The sequence below is a fragment of the Mytilus trossulus genome, chromosome 14 (assembly GCF_036588685.1).
Source record: "Mytilus trossulus isolate FHL-02 chromosome 14, PNRI_Mtr1.1.1.hap1, whole genome shotgun sequence".
Classification (NCBI taxonomy): Eukaryota; Metazoa; Mollusca; class Bivalvia; order Mytilida; family Mytilidae; genus Mytilus; species Mytilus trossulus.
In genome coordinates, this window is record NC_086386.1 from 1,227,996 (window position 1) to 1,251,686 (window position 23,691).

A 23,691-nucleotide genomic window follows, 5' to 3' on the forward strand; every position below is an offset into this window, starting at 1 on the left:
ATTTAATTTCTCCAATGACAATTTTGGGACGTGGGGTATGTGAGCGTGCTCACTAAGGTTCTTTAATTAATACAGCAATTGAGGGACAGGTCAAATCACAGAAACTAAACTGTCCATAGAACCAAAATTGGGATGAAACCCGTCAGACATATATTTACACCTAACAATCATTCTATACACCAAATACAGTCCTATTGTTTATAGTATCAGAGATATGGACTTGACCTCACAAGTTTAACCTTGATCAATAATCCACCTAAAGAAAACCAGTTATAACTAACCTCTATTTCCTATAATTGTTGGCAACTTTCATTCAAAACATAGTTTATTAAATAAATCAGTTTTATTGTTAAAATATCACAGATATGTAAAACACTACCATAGCATTTACATTGTTTACAAACTTATTTACTTACAAATCCACAATATTAATATAAGATTTTACTGTCTGAATTACTGTATATAGGGAAGTTTTGGTCATAGACCTTCATCCTGCACAATCAATTCCCACTTCATTTATTATTACATCCCTGAAATGCAAGAAATGAAAATCTGTCCCTTCTAATCTTATGTTCAAACCTTGAGCAAGACACAGCATGAAATAACTCAAAAGATGATATTCTACCAGATAATTATCAAATAAAAATATTGACTAGGAACAAACTGACAACTGTTATGTAAATCAATTACTCCACATATAAATGAATATAATATTACTACGATCTGACTGACTTCTGTTATGTAAATCACATCACTTCACTTTAAATAAAAATAAATGTTAAACTATTGACTGATATCTGACTAAATAATTCACTGTCTTCTGTCATAAAAAATAAATTGACTAAGATCTGACTTAATAATTCACTGTCCACTGTCATGTAAATAAATTACTTCACATTCAATTCAGACAATATTGACTAAGATCTGACTTTCACAGTGTACACAATACACAATTGAACACATACATCGGATTAAATGCTGCCAATAGTGTAATACTGGTGTAAAAAGAGCAATGTTTTCCCTGGGTTATCTGATGTAAAGAGACCTATGATCTGATGTAAGAAGACCTATGTTTTCCCTGCGTCAACTGTGATATTTTTTAATCTGCTCATTAAATGAATCTGCAATAGCGTGTCTGAAATATAAAAACATTAAACACATTATTTGCATGTTTTTAAAAAAGGTTAATGTTCATACACATTTATTTGTTTTCTAATTAGGTAAATGTACAAAACTTGACGCAAGTGTACAAGAAATGGCAGTGGCAAAATGGTCTAGATTATCTTATCAGAGTTATTTGAGAAGCATGTATACTGATTCAGTATTAAACCAGTAGTTCAAATAAACATTTGGCACTGGAAGGTCTAGGGCCTTTGACACTCTGAACTGAAAGGTCCACCACCTAAATTCCAGGTCCTACTTTTACTTGGAATATTTCATAACTCAGTAAGATACAAAATTAATGTGCTTTTTGGTGTTAGGTTAGCTTGTTTAATTGTCAGCGTCACTGTTGTATACCAAGTTTGATAATAAATGTAATTGTCTTGTATATTATGAATTCAAACAATTGTTTGTTTTTGGTATAGAAGAGGGTGTCACTGTGGGTTGGTGTGTTGTCTCAACAATTTTAAATTTATTACTAAACAAACAAACAAATATTTTTGAACGACAAATTTATGTGACGTATAAAATTTTCTGACGTCAGACACTCAAATCAATTAATGTGTTCGTAGATAGAAGATGTTTTTGTGTTCGGTTAAATTGTCCCCTTTTAAAATTGTTATACAATGATGACTGATGTACCCATATTTTGACTATTTTATTAATTGTGACTGTTTATTTAACGCATCATGTAAATATAACGGAATTTGATGAGACTGTTATTAAAGTGAGAGGGTTAGCGCTATAGAACCAGGTTTAATCCACCATTTTCTACATTTGAAAATGCCTGTACCAAGTCAGGAATATTATACACATTACTTGTTGGAGATTTTTGGCATTAACCTAGCCGTTGAACAATATGAACATTGCTGTCATCAATAATACAGACAAAAATCAATTTTGAGATCTTTGGAAAATTTGGTCTCTAAATTGGGAAAAATGTAAGGAACTTGCTATCAGGAATGGATCCGAATACTGGACCATGTGGATTGCTAGACAAATCCTTGAGGGGATATACGTTGACAATAGTATTTGACCTTACTGATGGTTAAAATGGTTGGAAAAGTTGATTTTTATTTCTTGTCAAATCGAAGGTCTGTTGGGTGTAGCTAGTAACCAAAACTAAAGTCTGATTACAATAGTAGAAGATCATGAGCCCTGAACTAAGGCTTAATTTAACCCCTGTATACAAATTTCTCGATCATTATTTAAAATAAAACTCACCTAAATTGTACATTGTGGAATAGAAAAGCGTTGATATGTCCTGAGTCTATATATCTGACTTGAGAACCAGGCCATAATTGCTCCAAACTTATAACATTGGTTCTGGGTACATAGGCATCATGGTTGGCTGCTACAATGATTATCAGACTTGGGTCCACTGGAATGGAAAAATTGCCTAAATGTGTGCATTCATCCATAACTCCTCTCATAAAATCTAGGGCATTATCTTTAAGACTCTTCCTGTCTATAGGGGATTTCCCCACTGTCTTGTTATCTCCCTTACACCCACTCTTCTTAACGATGTAGTCTTCCATTGAATGTATATCAGCTTCGACGTCCATTTTATCATCCATGAATGCATGACTGTGTCTTTCCTTCAGGGTTTTCTCAATGTTTGAATAAGACTGGTTTAACTTAGAATCTTCAAGTTTGTCAGAGTAGGTTTTAACAAACTCATGTCCCATGTTATAAGTGGATCCTAAAACCTACATTTAAAATAAATCATGTCAATTAGTGTCTATATTCTCCATGTTTGAAGGAGACTGGTTTAACTTTGAATCTTCAAGTTTGTAAGAGTAGATTTTTAACAAACTCATGCCCAATGTTCAGGCCCGTAGCCAGGAATTTCCAAGGGGGAGGTCGTTGTACTCACAAACTCAACTTTAACAGTCACAATTTGAACAGAAAATTGACTTTAACAGTGCTTATTTGTTTTCAAGGGGGGTTTGTCTGAACCCCGCCGAACCCTCCTGGCTACGGGTAAAATGTTATAAGTGGATCCTAAAACCTACATTAAAAAATAATTCATGTCAAAATTATGTCATTTTAGTTACAGAATTACTTTTAAAATAGTTTACTTCGATTATGTTATTTACATTCTAATTTCATCCTTGCATCATGAAACATAGACATTTTGACAACATTGAACATTTAAGGTAAAGAAATCAAACTTTTCAGATGTGAAATGACATTATTCCTGAATTTACTGCTAAAAACTTTGAAAATATCACAAAGTGCAATCATTTCTAATTCTTTATTAATTGTTTAACAAATTAGTGTTTATATTCTCAAGATTTCTAGGAGCACCTGCTGCAAAACTAACTCAGGTTAGATAATCAACTTTAAATCATGTTGCCCTGCCACAGAAGGTACTACTAAATCAGTAATGAAAGTGTTCAACCAAAAGACAAGGTTTCCTGTTAACAAGAGATAATTATATGTTAGATCTCTTCGTAAAATTTTATTTACCTGTCCAGGAGAGATGAGTGCATATTTGCCTGTTCAGGGGAGATAAGTGTGAACATTGACCTGTTCAGGGGAGATAAATTAAAGTCTGAATATTTACCTGTTCAGGGGAGATAAATTAAAGTCTGAATATTTACCTGTTCAGGGGAGATTAATTAAAGTCTGAATATTAACCTATTCAGGGGAGATAAATTAAAGTCTGAATATTAAACTGTTCAGGGGAGATAAGTGTGTATATTTACCTGTTCAGGGGAGATAAGTGTGTGTTTGATCTCATCAGCATAAACAGTGTCCACTGAATATTGATTTTCTAGAACCTTCCATGGTATTGCCTGGCTCATTACTCCCTGAAAAAAACAATTTAATGCATTCAATTATATATCCATGAATTAAAACTTTAAAAAACTTCCTTTATTGCTCAAATTACTAACGTTCTTTTATCATAAAGTCATTTATTATATGTATACTAGGCTTTGGATAAACTGACCCTGCAAGTGAGGCCATCTTACCTTTGTAAAGACAGTGGAGGCTGTTGTCCATGATAAACATGGGATCAATGATATTGGCTTTGGATAAACTGATGCTGCAAGGGAGGCCATCTAAAATGGAAAGAAAATGTTTTATTATTTAACCTTGATTAATAGATTCAAAGATCAATTCAACAAGACTGGAAAAAATACCAATAAACCTGTTTTTTTCACCTGAATTAAAAACATAGTATAAATGTTTGGAAGTTCGCATTCGCATTTCAAATTGTAAAGTTACAACATTTAAAAGTGCCGTAGAATTCCTATTTGATAAACAGCCAGGAAAGTTCAGACTCAGCTGGTTGGGCAGGTAACCGAAATATTTATTTTTGTTTTGAAATAAATGCAACTGAAATCAAGATGTTATGTTTTTTAGTCCGAAAATCAAATGATCAATTTATTTAACCTGACACTCCTTCTTACTCATGATTAATATGATTTGAATATATATTGGGGCATTCCATACATGTCCCTTGCAAAGCTTTGTTCTTATTTTCCAGTTTTTTATGTTGATCTCAAGAGGACTTTTGGTTAATTTTGTTGTTGGGTTACTGTCTCATTGAATTTATGCCCCACATGTCTATTAAGTAAAAAATGTTGCATATGGGATGATTCATATCATGAGTGGTCTGAATTAGGTAAAATAAATATTCAATAGTGAATAAAAACAGTACTTACAAATCCCCCCATAGATATGCCTGTTACACCTAATGGTCCAAAGCCATGTCGTTCACACCAGTTAAATAAGACTAGGGACTCTAACATCAGGGCTCCTCCCATCACAAACAGGTCACAGGTATAATGTAGACTGGATCTCCTGAAACAGTTATCAGTAGTTATTAAACCTCGGAAAGCAACTATAGATATACATAATTAGCCATATAAGATATTTATAAAGTATGGTCACTTTAAAATCATTATTAAATTAAAAGCAAATACTTGGTTCATTTTTAAATGCTATATGGATTAATCTATCTTTGGCATGTGATATTAAAGCTGAATTGTACAATTTTTCTTTCCTATTCTAAGTTCAATTTACAAATCTTTTTTTTCAGAATCTACTTCTAAATAAAATTGACTAAAACTTACAACTGTCTTTTAGGTTTCCTTAAACCATCTTATCTTCAGTTAAGGATTCATTCATTTGTAGTAGATTCAGAGACAAACACTCAGCTTTGCCTTACTTCAGATTTTTTTCACATTTAAAGAAAGAATCCCAAATGAGAAGGTTGTAATCTTCATTTCTGAGGCAAAAGGCAACATCAACAAAATATTATGTATTGCTGACTTATTGGTAAAAGTTTTGCTCATTGTTTAAGGCTGTAGGGGGATCTATATTTGATTACTTCTACATCATCTCTTGAGGAGTTTTCTCATTGGAAATTATACCACATCTTATTTTTATAAATACTCCATATTTGTCACATTGTTTGGTTTCCTCTTTATAAAGGATACAATATGGACTTTCCAGAATTATAGATGCTATTCCACTTTCTTTCAACAAAGGACGAGCTACAACTGTTCTTCTCCTCCAGTAATACTGAAATAAAATAATATTAAAACATCAATAGAACCTTAAGGTAGATAGGGGGTTTAAATCAAAATTGATAGTTTTATAAATTTCCTAAAATGTAGTTTTTATCAATATAGATATGTGTCAGAGGGCTTTTTTCAAGAGACAGGTTCTGCATAATTGTCAGATTTTGTATCTTTAATAGATTATGCACGAAAAAAACTATTTTGATTGATATACAGATAACTAAACAGCTGAATTTTAGATAAAATTAAAGAGAACTACTTTTGCAATGTGCTTTCAGATAATTAACAGAAATATTTGGGTGACAGGGCTCGCTTTTTGCAACAAAACAAAATAGGAAAATTCATAACACATTCCTTAAGAACAGTAACAATTTTCTACCTTCACATGTTCATAAAGTTATATATAATGCATACATGATCTCCAGTTCCAGCTAGTTGTAAACACACAGGTTTATGATGACTTTTCCACTCTTTTGGCAAGATCATTTGAAATCTACAATTTAAAATATAAAGCTTGGAATGTCCTGAACATGCATGAAATATTTGCCACTGGACTTTGAAGCAAACAAAAAATAGATAAATAACAAGCTTAGATACAGGCCTAAGGCCACACCAAATTAATTAATAGTTCTTTGAGATTTTACCCCAAAAAAATGGGGCGAGCGAGCGAAATTTAAATTTATATTTTTAAATTCTTCGCCTCAAATTTTGAAGAAATATGGAGCGAGCGATATTTTTTCTCTCTCAATTTTTATATCTTTTACCTAAAAGAAGCAACTGAATTTTCACCTCACTTAATTGAAAGGGGACATAATTTGATATAATTAAATTATCTCCCTTTTTATATGTATTTCAACTTTCTGCATTCTTTTTCATTTTGTTTTGTTGTTTGTATAATTAACACTGCACAAATATACACTTTTGAACATATTTTTTTATGCATGAACTTTATATGGCTATCTGCTTTTAATATGCACTGCTTTCATCTGTAGTATATGCACCTTCTGGTCCTTAGACACCCTCTGTAGTATGCTGGCTAGCTTCTTGTAACATAACTGCATGGTGTGTGTTTTGTGTTTATGCATATGGATCACTAACCAGTCAATCCAAGCACAGTGGAAACTGGGGGTTCTAGCTAGTGCTACTTTACAATTAAATATCAGAAAATAAATTACACCAAAACATACCAACATGGAAATACCTACATAACCTACATTTATAAGCCTATGTTATAACTAAGATTTCAACCAGATGCATCATGGAGTCAATGTTTGAGGCCCAATCAATGATATCAGAGTAAAGTCTTTGTGGCCCAGTGAGCTGTTTCCCAGACAAGGGGACAGGTTTATCAGGCATATGTAACTCATTTTGTGAGCTCATGAGTACCGAAAATGCATTAATTCCACTTGGTTTTGAATTTGATGCATCTTTAGTAGCAGTAGATCCATCATCAATTGTGAACTGCACATATTTAAAGTTTAGGTCATTACATATTGACCATACCATATTTTCGTCAGATATTTCGATACTAGAATCATCGAAACTGTTCGACTTACTTATTTGTATGGTTTTAATATTAATAATTTCACTTTGTGCATCGCTACATCGTTCAATGGCTTCTTGATATAGTTCCCTGAATGTCCGACATTTTGTTTGTGTTGCCGTATTTTTTAATATGTATGCCTTGTTGTTATTTTTGTCTGAATGTTTCATCACAGAAACAATCAGCACGTTTTCCATCTTTGCAACTTTTTTGATCAGAATCAAAAATATGCTTGACAAATGACAAACACTGCATATTTTCAAACGCTTAATTGATAAAGTTTTTTTTTTAATACCGGAATCGAGTTCGTCGAAAATGCGGATTTATTTTCGACGTGCGGGAATTTTATTTTTATTTTTATTTTTTGGTTTTGGCAGGTGAGGTGCGGGAAATTTATTTTTATTTTTTTATTTTAATTTCGGCAATTTAGGTGCGGGTTTTCCAAAGAACTACTAATTAATTTGGTGTGGCCTAAGCATGCAAACACATCTATATTGTAAGGATAATACACAGAATATTCTTTTATGAAAATTTTAATGATAAAATTATCTGGGTAATTTCCCCTTATAAAAATAAGCAAAATTTAAATATCATTGAATCAATCAATTGTTTTCTGTTTTTTTTGTTAATTTGCAAGAAGACAAAATTCATAATTTCTGTTTCTTATCAGAATCATGCAAATAAAAAAAATCAATATCTGGTGATTTATGTTTCATTTTTTAAAAGAAATGACAATTTTCACTTTTAAATGGTACTTGATAAAAAAAAACATCATATTAAAATACCTGGCAGTTTCTGTTTCCTTTGGCATAAGTCCTGGTATGCACTTCTTAAATGGTGATTCAAAATGTCCTTCCAGTATTCTAACATCACCTTGCAGCTCATCCTGTGAAAAATATTAACATAAAAAAATCACTCATTACGTTCAGAAAGAGATATATTTCTATAGCAAAATATGCATTAATTTTTTCAAAATTTATAACAAATTTTCTAAATACTTGTATCATTTTGTATGCATCTTCAGCAAAACTTAAAATAAACATCCACGAACATGCAAGCTTTCCTTAATCCATGAAAATCAGTAACCATGAAAATAAAAGAATCCACACAACAAATAATAAAAAGCCTTACACATAAGTAATTATAACCACTAATAAGTTAACTTATGTTACTGACTGAATACTGAGCAGACAACTTATTGTTGTATGTAATATTATATAAATAACACATAGCTGAGAGGATGATAGAGCAGATTGGTACCCTGAGAAAACATTGTCAACTGCGGCGAAGCCAAGGTTGACAATGCCTTTTCGAGGGGTTCCAATCTGCTCTATCACCCTCTCAGCTATGTGTTATTTAATTAATTATACTGAATGTCCTATCATTATTGGCTTTAACAGATTACTTTTATTTTAAAAGTATTTTCTATGACGTCACGTTCTTAACCATGTTACAGGCATTAGAAAAAAACAACTAAAGTCAAGCAAGATGTTTTATTTTATTTATTTTAACAGTCGATAATAAAATCTGGGCCAAAATGTAGAACTTAAGCATTGTATCTAATTCCTTGATGTAAATTCAATTCATTGTTCTTTGAATTATCGATTTCTGATTGGTCTAGACCAGAGGGTAACATTAAAAAAAATTGTCACTCGCTTAGCCATGTGATAGAGTAAATTGACACCCTCCTCTTCAACAATCAAAATATGGCATTTTAATGTGAATTATAATAATTTAAATTATCATATCATAACTTTAATTTGTTTTTTTATATTTAATTTTCAAAAGCCTCTGTTTTATTGATTAATTACTTTTATTTATATAACTCTATAATCATGTACAACTCTAAAACTTATTCCCTGTTTCCTATATTACCTTGTCTATAGTTACTGGATAATCAGGAGGTACCAGTTTGTAACATTCATCTCTATTCCCCAATATTTTCCTAAAGTCAAATATTCTACAAAACAAAAGACAGAATTAAAATGACTTCATCTCTATTCCCCAACACTTTCCTGAAGTCAAGTATTCTACAAAACAGAAGACAGGAATTAAAATGACATCATCTCTATTCCCCAATATTTTCCTAAAGTCAAATATTCTACAAAACAAAAGGCAGCAATTAAAATGACATGGTTAATAAAACTAAATACCTAGGTATTGATTATTTATGAATGCAAAAAAATACTTGATCACAGTATTTTCCAGAAAACTTTTATTTAAGAAGAGGCATAACTCTAATAAAAATAACTGGCAAAGTTCCAATGTCTTGTACATATTTTTCTTTCCCAGATACAAGGGCAATAACTACAACTTTTTACATATATCTTTGAGAATAGAAATCGATCACTCATTGATTAGTTTACCTAAGTAAAAAAAATATATGCTAAATAGAAAGAAATAACAGGTTTAGCATTAAAAAACTGCCTGTGATTTTGTATTTATTCAATATCAATAATATATTTTCAATCTGTTACAGTAAAAAGTGTTTCAAAAATTTTCAACATAGAGTTACATTTTTATTTACAAAAATAATCGTTATGTATTTGACAAAAAAAACCACTAAAAATTGTGATGTTTATATGCCTTCTTAAAAGTATTCTATAACTAAAAAAAAACTTAAAGACGCAAATTTCAGTACGAACAATAGTAAAGTTTTAAAACGTAAACTTTTTATGATTAAACTAGTGTTTATTTTGAACAGATTGACAAAAATATTATTAATATTGAATAAACACAAACTTGCAGGCAGTTTTATAAATGCCAAACATGATATTTCTTCTATTTAGCAGATAATTTTTTTACTCAGGGATTTCTCTTAGAAGAAGTTTAAAGGTCCCAGTGAAGAAACTACACAGAGAACAATAGCTAATGTATTTGTTCAATGGGACAAATGAACTGCCAAAAGTCTAAATGGACTAACTATATTGTATCAAGTGATCAGTGGAAGTATCACCACTGGGTTCGCAATAAATTGAAAAATTTGAATAAGAAATTAAACATCCTGAACATTTTTGTCTTATATTTTACAAACAAATTAAACATGTAAGAATTATAGCTTATATCTTTTTTTTTCTGAGAAGTACCTTGGCAGTTAATGGTCCTTTTTAAATAAGCAGTCATTCAATAAAATGTAGATTTCTCTATTGAAATTCTTAACTGTCGACACAGACATAAGTTATTGTCTGTGTAACTTAAACTTTTTATTTAACTTAAGTATAGATTCTGAAACTATCTCAAACTTTAATACATTGTAGTTATTTCTGGGTCAGCTAAACATAGACTGGATGGAAGATTCCATTCCAAATTATGGATTACTGAATGCACAAGTTTTTAAATTTTCTATTTTATCTTACTCAGAATATGCACACCTCTTTTAAATCTTCAAGCTGTCCTCTACTCTTGCAATTTCTTTGAATCATTTTATTATTAATCTATTTCACCTACTTTTTTAAGTTTTCTGGTTCTCCCCAGCCTCTAGTGAAGAACTTGGTCACTATAAGTTTTCTGTAGAACTGATCAAACCTACTCATGTTTGGACAGCTATCTCCAGGATTAATTGTGTTCAGAAGATGTTTACTTTGATTTGGTTGACACTTCCATCAATACCTAAAAATATCCATCATAAGTTAGTTATTTTTTGCCATGTTTGGGGGTTGTCCCTTACTCTACCACTTAATCTTCCATGACCCATCTCTACCTTTAAGAGTTAAAGCAAAATGATGAGTATATATCTGTAGTTAATCAGTTTTAAGACCATGGCAACCCCATTATTCATGGCTGGTAACAAAACAAGATACCTATATTTTTTGTGCCATATCTATCTAGAACCCCCAAGTACAATTATATTCTACAACATGTCGAGACAATGTCTATTGTCCAGAGCCAGGTAAGGTCTTTATGGGGTTATACAAACAGCTGTGAGTAGTCCCGGGATAGCCTTTAATATTGATACATTTTTTAAAAGTAGCGCGAACGCAACCACAATCAATCATTACTTAAAAAAATATAGACAATTTTCGGTTTGAAGGTTGGAGTAATCTATTTACATGTAGGGAGAACAAACCCAGGGCGAACAGACCTGAGTAAAGCCTACTAAATTACAGTAACAAGAGACTGTGTTTTCAAAATTATTCATTTGCACACCAAAAATTACAGAAAAGTCAACATGATGACGGTGGTCACTCAACGGTTGGAGAAGACGCATTCAGCATACTGGACACAAGGACACGTAGACTCGTACTTACACAAGATCGTCTATATACTGTTAAGTGTGTAACATAAATATCTTTTCACTTGAGATCTTATAACATACAAAAGTCAGGTTCTCGAAATATGTTGCCATCGACAAAACACCTCTACCATTTAAAGTGTTCAACTACAATCAATCAATGAATACTTTTTAAAATAGACAATTTGCGGTTTGAAGGTTGGTGTAATCTATTTACAACTTCGTCCCTTCCTAAAATAAAGGGGGAAATCGCTTTCTTCAAACGTTCAAGCGATCCATGAAAGTTTTTGTCACGTGACTGACATGTGGTTGACATGTAAACAGAAAACACATGTCTCTACTCCGGAAGTTGATGTTACAGATCACAAAATGCTACAACCTATTATTCATAATTTGAATTGTAAAAGAATTGTTTTAGCCAGTAGTTCACCTAGACGTAAACAAATACTTGAAAACATTGTAAGACTAAGCTTTGTTAATTATACTCTAAGAAATACAGATGACACTTTATAGTTCAAATAAGTGTGAGTATATGAGTTCACACTTCCAGAGACGGATTTGGGGGTGGGGCCAGGGGGAACAGTCCCCACCTCTTTGGGAAAAAAATTGGTTGCATATATAGGGAATCATTGAAGCATGACTAGAGCTAGTCACAGATAACTCTGACGTCCGATCACGGCCCCAGCTTATCTGGCAAAACACCCGTCGGACGTCAGAGTAATCTCGGACTAGACTAGAGCGGGCCACCTCTTAGGTCAGTCAGTGGGCCCGCCACTGACTTCTGTATATCTGTATTGCTATTATTGATACGTAAAAGTAACCAATTCTGGCTCTTAAACAACGCGGATGAAGGCGCCATTGATATACTGATATCCTGAGTGCACATTATAGTTGGTCCAAATAATTAAGACATCTTGAAAGGCTACTGTATTTTTTTCTTTCACGCCTTACATCGACAGGAAGGCGTCAAAGCAAAAATTTGAAACAGGCCTCCAAGATGTCCAGCCACTGATCCACTGTTTAAAATAAAACTTAACAAATATTCTTTGAGGTTGATAGGTTTTGGTATAACAAGTTGCAGGGTGTTTTTTGTTTTTAAAAAGCCAAGGATTCACTGTTTAAAAACCAAAAAACTTTCATCAACTTGCTGAGTTATTTGAATTTAAACACAATTTTTTGTTTTATTTGCCAAAAATTAATGCACTATATAGTCAGAGTTTCTGATTTTCATTGCAGGGATTAAAGTTTGAAATTGTGAAATCAAACTTTGAAGAAAATTTGGACAAATCTAGCTTCAAAAGTCCTGTTGATTATGTTAAAGAAACAGCTTAACAGAAGACTATCGAAGTGGCATCAATTCTTGCAGACAAACAGGTAAAGTTAATGTACATGCACCTTATCACTTACACAGGTAAAGTTATTGTACACATAACTTTTCACATAAGCAGGTAAAATTAATGTGGGTAACATGTACTTTATCAATTAAACAGTTTGAATAAAAGTACCATAATATACAAACAGCAGAGTTAATTAAATGTACCATACCACTCAAACAGGTAAAAATATGTGACATATTACTCAAACAATTTAATTAAATATACCATATCATTGAAACAGGTAAATAAGTGTACCATATCACTCAAACTGTGAAGCAGGTAAAGTGAATTTACCAAAAAGGTAAAAATAAACAGGTAGATTAAATGTACCATACTCACACCAACAGGTAAAAAAATGTACCAAATCACACAAACAGGTAAATTAAGTTTGCCATATCACCCAAACACTTAGTTTACCATAATACCCAAACACTAAGTTTACCATATCACCCAAACACTTAGTTTACCATATCATCCAAACCCTTAGTTTACCATTTCACCCAAACACTTAGTTTACCATTTCACCCAAACACTTAGTTTACCATATCACTCAAACACTAAGTTTACCATATCACACAAACACTTAGTTTACCATATCACACAAACACTTAGTTTACCATATCACCCAATCACTAAGTTTACCATATCACACAAACACTTAGTTTACCATATCACACAAACACTTAGTTTACCATATCACCCAAATACTTAGTTTACCATATCACACAAACACTAAGTTTACCATATCACCCAAACACTAAGTTTACCATATCACTGAAACACTTAGTTTAACATATCACTGAAACACTTAGTTAACCATATCACACAAACACTAAGTTTACAATATCACCCAAACACTTAGTTTACCATTTCACCCAAACACTTAGTTTACCATATCACACAAACACTTAGTTTACCATATCACACAAACACTAAGTTTACTATATCACCCAAACACTAAGTTTACCATATCACTGAAACACTTAGTTTACCATATCACACAAACACTAAGTTTACAATATCACCCAAACACTTAGTTTACAATATCACCCAAACACTTAGTTTACCATTTCACCCAAACACTTAGTTTACCATATCACACAAACACTTAGTTTACCATAATACCCAAACACTAAGTTTACCATATCACCCAAACACTTAGTTTACCATATCACCCAAATACTAAGTTTACCATATCACCAAACACTAAGTTCACCATATCACCCTAACACTTAGTTTACCATATCATCCAAACGCTTAGTTTACCATATCACTGAAACACTTAGTCTACCATATCACACAAACACTTAGTCTACCATATCACTGAAGCACTTTGTTTACCATATCACCCGAACACTTAGTTTACCATATCACCCAATCACTTAGTTTACCATATCACTGAAGCACTTTGTTTACCATATCACACAAACACTTAGTTTACCATAATACACAAACACTTAGTTTACCATATCACTCAAACACTAAGTTTACCATATCACCCAAACACTTAGTCTACCATATCACCCAAACACTTAGTTTACCATATCAAACAAACACTATGTTTACAATATCACCCAAATACTTAGTTTACCATATCACCCAAGTACTTAGTTAACCATATCACCCAAACACTTAGTTTACCATATCAAACAAACACTTAGTTTACCATATCAAACAAACACTTAGTTTACCATATCATACAAACACTAAGTTTACCATATCACCCAAACAATTAGTTCACCATATCACCCAAACACTTAGTTTACCATATCAAACAAACACTTAGTTTACCATATCACCAAAACACTTAGTTTACCATATCAACCAAACACTTAGTTTACCATATCACCCAAACACTTAGTTTACCATATCACCCAAACACTTAGTTTACCATATCACCCAAACACTTAGTTTACCATATCACCCAAACACTAAGTTTACCATATCACCCATACACTTAGTTTACCATATCACAAAAACACTTAGTTTACCATATCACCCAAACACTTAGTTTACCATATCACCCAAACACTAAGTTTACCATATCACCCATACACTTAGTTTACCATATCACCAAACACCAAGTTTACCATATCACCAAACACTAAGTTTACCATATCAACCAAACACTTAGTTTACCATATCACCCAAACACTTAGTTTACCATATAACCCAAACACTTAGTTTACCATATCACCAAACACTTAGTTTACCATATCACCCAAACACTTAGTTTACCATATCACCCAAACACTTAGTTTACCATATCACCCAAACACTTAGTTTACCATATCACCAAACACTTAGTTTACCATCTCACCCAAACACTTAGTTTACCATATGTCACCAAACACATAGTTTACCATATCACACAAACACTTAGTTTACCATATCACCCAAACACATAGTTTACCATATCACCCAAATACTTAGTTTACCATATCACCAAACACTTAGTTTACCATCTCACCCAAACACTTAGTTTACCATATATCACCCAAACACTTAGTTTACCATATTCCAAACACTTAGTTTACCATATCACACAAACACTAAGTTTACCATATCACCCAAACACTTAGTTTACCATATCACCCAAACACTTAGTTTACCATATGTCACCCAAACACTTAGTTTACCATATTCCAAACACGTAGTTTACCATATCACCCAAACACTTAGTTTACCATATTCCAAACACTTAGTTTACCATATCACACAAACACTAAGTTTACCATATCACCCAAACACTTAGTTTACCATATCACCCAAACACTTAGTTTACCATATGTCACCCAAACACTTAGTTTACCATATTCCAAACACGTAGTTTACCATATCACCCAAACACTTAGTTTACCATATCACACAAACAGGTAAATTAAATGTACCAGATACACTCAAGAAGGTAAGAAAAGGTTAAAATAAAAACCAGGAAAATTAAATGTTCCAAATTCACATGACTCCACAGACTAGAAAATTTTTAATTCAACTGGGTTTTTTTTCAAAATTTTGTTTTGACACATATGAAAAATGTGGGAATATTGGTCTTCGGACTAGAAGTTGGATTTTTTTTTAGTGCAAACTATCACAAACTGGTTGAATAAATGTCACATACCTCATGAACATATCACAAACACAGCATACAAATTCATAACAACATTCTGTATCCACCATTCCTGTCACAGCATGCCTATACACCATATCAAGTTTGACAGACACCTGATTACATGGTCTTGAGAACAGGTACCATAATGTTTGTCATACAAACACCTGTTGACCTTGTTATAGGAGCAGATATTATAGTTAATCACAGAAATGTTATTGTTTTGTTTTACAGACACCTATTGACCTGGTTATAGGAGCTGATACAGTAGTTACCCACAATAATGTCATATTTGAAAAACCAAGGGACAAAACTCATGCTTGTGAAATGTTAAAGCAGTAAGTCTGTATAGATATTAACTTCTAAATCATTTTGTCTTTGGTGGAAAGTTGTTTCATTGGCAATCACACCCATCTTTTTATCTTAATAATACTGTAAGATGAAAAACAATATAATTGCTATTACATTTTATCACTTTTTTATAATAAATAATGAAAAATCCTTGGATTCAACTGTTCAGAATTGATGATGCATTCAGATAGATTTCCATAAGTCCAAGACTAGTGGTATTAGCAAGACCCCTCTATATTTCATAAACCAAACATTGATTACACTTGTCTTGTAAAGTTATCATCCAATTTCATTCAGAAAAAAACACTCAGAATTTTCCATAAGTTTTATCAACTTTGACAGATCAAATCTGAAATTTTGAAAAACAGGCTCATTTGTCACTGCAGTCATAACCAATTATAAATGCTGTTTCAATACTATTCACCTTCATATTTTGCCAATCATACTTAAAATCTTGACATCCATGAAAAAAAGGAATGCACACAAATGAGATAATTTGTTAAGTACAATCCCCCTCTGATATTATCACTTTGATATTACAGGTTCAGTGGTAGTATTCACACAGTATGGACAGCTGTAGTATTATTCACACATATAAACTCAACAGGTAATATCATTAGACATTACAAAGTTTTATTTCTTTTTTTTACACCTAGCTCTGACATGGAGCAATACCATTAATACTGTAAGTTGACAAGATAACTATTAATAGGATTCTGTATGATAGTTAACACCATATGATAAGCCTAGACTGACTCAGCCAATTACAAAACTTTTATGCACAGTATTTATACCTGTAAAAAGAAGGTAGGTCCCTTGTGCTATTTGAAATCTTAAAAACAATTGTGATAAAGAAATAAGTTTAACAAAAATGCTGAACTCCAAGGCAATAAAGGGGCAGTCCATAAAAACTGACAAAATCAAGCTCTATCAATCAACAGAACAAGTGGAAAACAATTATAATATTCTGACAGGTACAGGTATTTTTCATAGAGAGGAAGAAACTAAAGAAACTAAAAAAATCTTTTTATGCTATAATTTCAATAAAAGCTGTCCTCTTAGTTATGCTTTTCAAAAATGATACTCAATGTCAAAGTTGACTTGCTTTATGTGTGTAAAATTTTCCATGAATTTTGAAAGACATTTTTTTTACCGAGGATTTCATTGTATATTGATATATCAGATTGAATCAACTTTAAATTTGGGCTAAAAAGAGTAACATCTTTTTTATGCTGGAGTTTAAATTTTTGTGTATATATAATCCCATTTTTACAAAAAAAGGCAATGTTTTGATTAATTTCAAATTCTAAAGTGTTATATTAGGGGAGATAGCATAGATCTTTTAAAATAAGTAGCAAGAAAACCATAAATTATTAGGAGGAGGGAGAAGATAATTTAAAATAACAAAATTTGTTTATTTTAGTATTCAAAGGAGATAGATTGTGTGCAGAAGATAAAAGATTTTATATCACAGAATTCCAAGAATCTACAGATGTTATGATGACAAAACTTACACCAGAAATCATTTCATCTTATGTGGATACAGGGGAAACATTGTAAGTGTGTTATTAGATATTATATACACTGTTACAGTATAATTATATTTGACAGGGACAAAGCAGGGGGCTATGGTATACAAGCTGTTGGAGGGGGAGATAACTCTTATGTGATGGGATTATATATTTTGCAGTATAATTATATTTTACAGGGACAAGGCAGGAGGCTATGGTATACAAGCTGTTGGAGGGGAGATAACTCTAATGTGATGGGATTATATATTTTGCAGTATAATTATATTTTACAGGGACAAGGCAGGAGGCTATGGTATACAAGCTGTTGGAGGGGAGATAACTCTAATGTGATGGGATTATATATTTTACAGTATAATTATATTTTACAGGGACAAGGCAGGAGGCTATGGTATACAAGCTGTTGGAGGGGAGACAACTCTAATGTGATGGGATTATATATTTTACAGTATAATTATATTTTACAGGGACAAGGCAGGAGGCTATGGTATACAAACTGTTGGAGGGGAGATAACTCTTATGTGATGGGATTATATATTTTGCAGTATAATTATATTTTACAGGGACAAGACAGGAGGCTATGGTATACAAGCTGTTGGAGGGGAGATAACTCTAATGTGATGGGATTATATATTTAACAGTATAATTATATTTTACAGGGACAAGGCAGGGGGCTATGGTATACAAGCTGTTGGAGGGGAGATAACTCTAATGTGATGGGATTATATATCTTACAGTATAATTATATTTGACAGGGACAAGGCAGGAGGCTATGGTATACAAGCTGTTGGAGGGGAGATAACTCTAATGTGATGGGATTATATATTTTACAGGGACAAAGCAGGGGGCTATGGTATACAAGCTGTTGGAGGGGAGATAACTCTAATGTGATGGGATTATATATCTTACAGTATAATTATATCTGACAGGGACAAGGCAGGAGGCTATGGTATACAAGCTGTTGGAGGGGAGATAACTCTAATGTGATGGGATTATATATTTTACAGTATAATTATATTTTACAGGGACAAGGCAGGAGGCTATGGTATACAAGCTGTTGGAGGGGAGACAACTCTAATGTGATAGGATTACATATTTTACAGTATAATTATATTTTACAGGGACAAGGCAGAAGGCTATGGTATACAAGCTGTTGGAAGGGAGATAACTCTAATGTGATGGGATTATATATTTTAAAGGGACAAGGCATGAGGCTATGGTATACATGCTGTTGGAGGGGAGATAACTCTAATGTGATGGGATTATATATTTTCAGGGACAAGGCATGAGGCTATGGTATACAAGCTGATGGAGGGGAGATAACTCTAATGTGATGGGATTATATATTTTACAGTATAATTATATTTTACAGGGACAAAGCAGGAGGCTATGGTATACAAGCTATTGGTGGATCGTTGATAGAAGGAATTAAAGGAGACTATTTTAATGTAATGGGTTTTCCTTTACACAAATTCTGTTGTAATGTTTCAAGAATATTTTGTCATCAGGCATCAGAATAAATTAGCTATTTTAAACAGTAGTCTCATTTAACAACATGCCAAAAGCAGACATGATATAAAGTAGAGCAGCTTCCTATTTTGGTTCCCCTACCAACAAAGTTGAGGGGGACTTTAGGTTTTAGCTTCGTCTGTTTGTCCGTCCATCAGTCTGGCCTGACAATTTTGTGCAGAGTTATGGTCCTTGGACTTCGTTCACTTTACACCATGACAAAATTATGTACTACCCCTACCTTAACTTTTTGCCTACTTCAGAATTCCTTTTTTAAAAGCAAAAGTATTTTTTTATACTGGTAACAGTCCAATGTTATGTCTCTATGACACGAAACATAGAGATCATATCTGGGAACCAATATGTCAACAAATCAAATTATCTATAAATATAATATATCTATCCCAAAAGAATAGTGGTTTGAGAAACAGCTGTATTTACATAGTGCAGCCTTAAATGATATGAATATTAAACACTGTAGCAATCTTTGAATATTGTTTGATTCACTATTTACATTTATTTTGTTTTTGATAAATAAAAGTACAGCTAAATATGTATTGCTTTTAGGCTAAATAATGTCAATATTATGTACTTATATTTTGGTACATTGTACTTCACAAGGTTCTTAAATCTTAATAAAACCTATGAACAAACTTTACAATACCAGTAGATAAACTCTACTAAACCAATGAACAAACTCTAAAAAACTAGCTGACTTACTCTACCAAACCAGCTGATACATTTCATATTATATCAGTATACAAACTTTTCATCAAACCAGATGACAAACACGACAAGAAACCAGTTCAACAGATCTAAAGCAGTTAACAAATTTTTCACTGCATTAAACCAGTAGACATACTATTCCCCAAACCAGTAGACTACTAGACAAACTCTACATTAAATCAGTAGACAAACTCTTCACCAAACAAGTAGACAAACTCTACATTAAACCAGTAGACAAACTCTTCACCAAACCAGCAGACAACTAGACAAACTCTACATTAAATCAGTAGACAAACTCTTCACCAAACAAGTAGACAAACTCTACATTAAACCAGTAGACAAACTCTTCACCAAACCAGCAGACAACTAGACAAACTCTACATTAAATCAGTAGACAAACTCTTCCCCAAACAAGTAGACAAACTCTACATTAAACCAGTAGACAAACTATTCACCAAACAAGTCGACAAACTACATTAAACCAGTAGACAAACTATTCACCAAACCAGTAGACAAACTCTTCATCAAACCAGCAGACAACTAGCCAAATTCTACATTAAACCAGTAGACAAACTCTTCATCAAACCAGTAGACAAACTCTACATTAAACTTGTAGACAAACTCTACTTTAAACCAGTAGACAAACTCTACATTAAACCAGTAGACAAACTATTCACCAAACCAGTAGACAAACTCTACATTCCAGTAGACAAACTATTTCCCAAATCAGTAGACAAACTCTACATTAAACCAGTAGACAAACTACATTAAACCAGTAGACATACTATTCACCAAACAAGTAGACAAACTCTACATTAAACCAGTAGACAAACTATTCACCAAACCAGTAGACAAACTCTACTTTAAACCAGTAGACAAACTCTACATTAAACCAGTAGACAAACTATTCACCAAACCAGTAGACAAACTACATTAAACCAGTAGACAAACTATTCACCAAACAAGTAGACAAACTCTACATTAAACCAGTAGACAAACTATTCACCAAACCAGTAGACAAACTACATTAAACCAGTAGACCTACTATTCACCAAACAAGTAGACAAACTCTACATTAAACCAGTAGACAAACTATTCACCAAACCAGTAGACAAACTCTACATTAAACCAGTAGACAAACTATTCACCAAACCAGTAGACAAACTCTTCACCAAACCAGTAGACAAATTCTACATTAAACCAGTAGACAAACTTTTCACCAAACCAGCAGACAAACTCTACATTAAACCAGTAGACAAATTCTACATTAAACCAGTAGACAAACTCTTCACCAAACCAGTAGACAAACTATTCACCAAACAAGTAGACAAACTCTACATTAAACCAGTAGACAAACTATTCACCAAACCAGTAGACAAACTACATTAAACCAGTAGACCTACTATTCACCAAACAAGTAGACAAACTCTACATTAAACCAGTAGACAAACTATTCACCAAACCAGTAGACAAACTCTACATTAAACCAGTAGACAAACTATTCACCAAACCAGTAGACAAACTCTTCATTACAGTAGACAAACTCTACATTAAACCAGTAGACAAACTCTACATTAAACCAGTAGACAAACTCTTCACCAAACCAGTAGACAAATTCTACATTAAACCAGTAGACAAACTTTTCACCAAACCAGCAGACAAACTCTACATTAAACCAGTAGACAAATTCTACATTAAACCAGTAGACAAACTCTTCACCAAACCAGTAGACAAACTCTTCATTAAACCAGTAGACAAATTCTACATTAAACCAGTAGACAAACTTTTCACCAAACCAGCAGACAAACTCTAATTAAACCAGTAGACAAATTATACATTAAACCAGTAGACAAACTCTTCACCAAACCAGTAGAGAGACTCTACATTAAACCAGTAGACAAACTCTACATTAAACCAGTAGACAAACTCTTCATTAAACCAGTAGACAAACTCTTCACCAAACCAGTAGACAAATTCTTCACCAAACCAGTAGACAAACTCTACATTAAACCAGTAGACAAACTCTACATTAAACCAGTAGAGAGACTCTACATTAAACCAGTAGACAAGCTCTTCATTAAACCAGTAGACAAACTCTACATTAAATCAGTAGACAAACTCTACATTAAACCAGGAGACACTCTTCTTAAGCCAGTAGACAAACTCTTCATTAAACCAGTAGACAAACTCTACTTTAAACCAGTAGAAATACTCTGCATTAAATCAGTAGACAAACTTTTCACCAATCCAGTAGACAAACTCTTCCTCAAACCAGTAGACAATTTTTTTACCAAACCAAAACACAAACTCTACATTAAACCACTAAAGAAACTCCTCTCCAAACCAGTAGATAAACTACCCGTATTCACCAAACCACTAAACAAACTCTTTAAAAAACCAGTAAACAAACTCTTTAACAAACCAGTAAACAAACTCTTTAACAAACCAGTAAACAAACTCTTTAACAAACCAGTGAACAAACTCTTTAACAAACCAGTAAACAAACTCTTTAACAAACCAGTAAACACTCTTTAACAAACCACTAAACAAACTCTTTAACAAACCACTAAACAAACTCTTTAACAAACCAGTAAACAAACTCTTTAACAAACCAGTAAACAAACTCTTTAACAAACCAGTAAACAAACTCTTTAACAAACCAGTAAACAAACTCTTTAACAAACCAGTAAACAAACTCTTTAACAAACCAGTAAACAAACTCTTTAACAAACCACTAAACAAACTCTTTAACAAACCAGTAAACAAACTCTTTAACAAACCACTAAACAAACTCTTTAACAAACCACTAAACAAACTCTTTAACAAACCAGTAAACAAACTCTTTAACAAACCACTAAACAAACTCTTTAACAAACCACTAAACAAACTCTTTAACAACCAATTAGATAAACACTTTGCGCAAATAGTATAGAAACCAATATACAATCTTCAAAACCAGTAAATAGACTCGAAATCAAACAAGAGGTCAAAATTCTACGATAAGCTAGGAGAAAACTATTCACAAAGCACTCAGACAAATCAACTATTAAACCAGTAGTTTTACTAAACCAGTGTGCAAACACTATAACATAGCAGTAGTATGTCAGTATACAAACATTATAAGAAGCTAATAGATAATATCAACTGCCATAACTGTTTTGTTGTCGTCTTTTTCATTTGTATTTGTATGTTTGTTTGAATTTATAGTTAGTGTTTTGTCTGTGCTCTATGTTTACACAACGTCGACTGTTGGATTGCTGTTATTGCTACATTAGCCTATTATAATAAATAATTTTATAGATATAGGAAGATGTTGTATAAGTGCCAATGAGACAACTCTCCATCCAAGTAATAATTTAAAAAGTGAACCATTATAGGTCAAAGTACGGACCTCAACACGGAACCTTGGCTCGCACCGAACAGCAAGCTATAAAACCATTCAAAGGGAAAACTAACAGTCTAATCTATATAAGAACGAGAAACACGTATGAACTACATAAACAGACGACAACTACTGTACATTAGATTTCTGACTTACGTTGCTCACTCAATTTGTCACCATAATGGGAACTATAAACAAGTATAGTGCAAGTGGAAGTTTTAGCTAGAAATAAAACCCGGTTT

At 32.6% G+C, this 23,691-nt stretch overlaps 3 protein-coding genes across 4 annotated transcripts; 2 read left to right on the plus strand and 1 right to left on the minus strand.

Annotated features, from left to right (window-relative positions):
* Window positions 1–364: 364 nt before the first annotated feature.
* LOC134697403 (protein ABHD18-like) lies at window positions 365–11,708 on the minus strand. 2 transcript variants are annotated; one of them, XM_063559664.1, is made up of 12 exons: window positions 11,487–11,708; window positions 10,687–10,848; window positions 9,115–9,199; window positions 8,025–8,125; window positions 6,111–6,189; window positions 5,613–5,697; window positions 5,247–5,274; window positions 4,836–4,974; window positions 4,140–4,229; window positions 3,873–3,977; window positions 2,386–2,870; window positions 365–1,135 (listed from the first exon to the last, which is right to left on the minus strand). In XM_063559664.1, exons 2-12 carry the CDS (start codon window positions 10,770–10,772, stop codon window positions 1,084–1,086), a joined length of 1,335 nt encoding a protein of 444 aa, XP_063415734.1. In that variant the 5' UTR covers window positions 10,773–10,848; window positions 11,487–11,708; the 3' UTR covers window positions 365–1,083. The 2 variants fall into 2 exon arrangements, with proteins under 2 accessions (XP_063415734.1, XP_063415735.1); XM_063559665.1 differs by having other exon boundaries at window positions 11,555–11,705.
* A 66-nt stretch (window positions 11,709–11,774) lies between these two features.
* On the plus strand, window positions 11,775–19,367 carry LOC134697404 (probable bifunctional dTTP/UTP pyrophosphatase/methyltransferase protein). Its single transcript, XM_063559666.1, is given in 6 exon segments — window positions 11,775–11,929; window positions 12,707–12,844; window positions 16,187–16,290; window positions 16,846–16,910; window positions 17,727–17,859; window positions 19,205–19,367. Coding segments are annotated over 6 exon segments (678 nt in total). The 5' UTR covers window positions 11,775–11,839; the 3' UTR covers window positions 19,353–19,367.
* Window positions 19,368–20,122: 755 nt separating this feature from the next.
* LOC134696866 (uncharacterized) lies at window positions 20,123–22,602 on the plus strand. The gene is made up of 2 exons (XM_063558824.1): window positions 20,123–20,193; window positions 21,867–22,602. The coding sequence occupies exons 1-2, from the start codon at window positions 20,123–20,125 to the stop codon at window positions 22,600–22,602; spliced, it is 807 nt and encodes a 268-aa protein (XP_063414894.1).
* Window positions 22,603–23,691: the final 1,089 nt, after the last annotated feature.

Excerpts from the sequence above, each read along its gene's own strand:
- LOC134697403 (XM_063559664.1), bottom strand. The coding sequence starts at position 10,772 with ATGAGTAGGTTTGATCAGTTCTACAGAAAACTTATAGTGACCAAGTTC. Across the intron at positions 5,275-5,612 it reads AATTCTGGAAAGTCCATATT|ATGGTTTAAGGAAACCTAAA; the intron begins GTATCCTTTATA and ends ACTGAAGATAAG. Across the intron at positions 1,136-2,385 it reads TTCCACAATGTACAATTTAG|ACACGCTATTGCAGATTCAT; the intron begins GTGAGTTTTATT and ends TTTATATTTCAG.
- LOC134696866 (XM_063558824.1), top strand. The coding sequence starts at position 20,123 with ATGACAAACACGACAAGAAACCAGTTCAACAGATCTAAAGCAGTTAAC. Across the intron at positions 20,194-21,866 it reads TTTTTCACTGCATTAAACCA|CAGACAAACTCTAATTAAAC; the intron begins GTAGACATACTA and ends TCACCAAACCAG.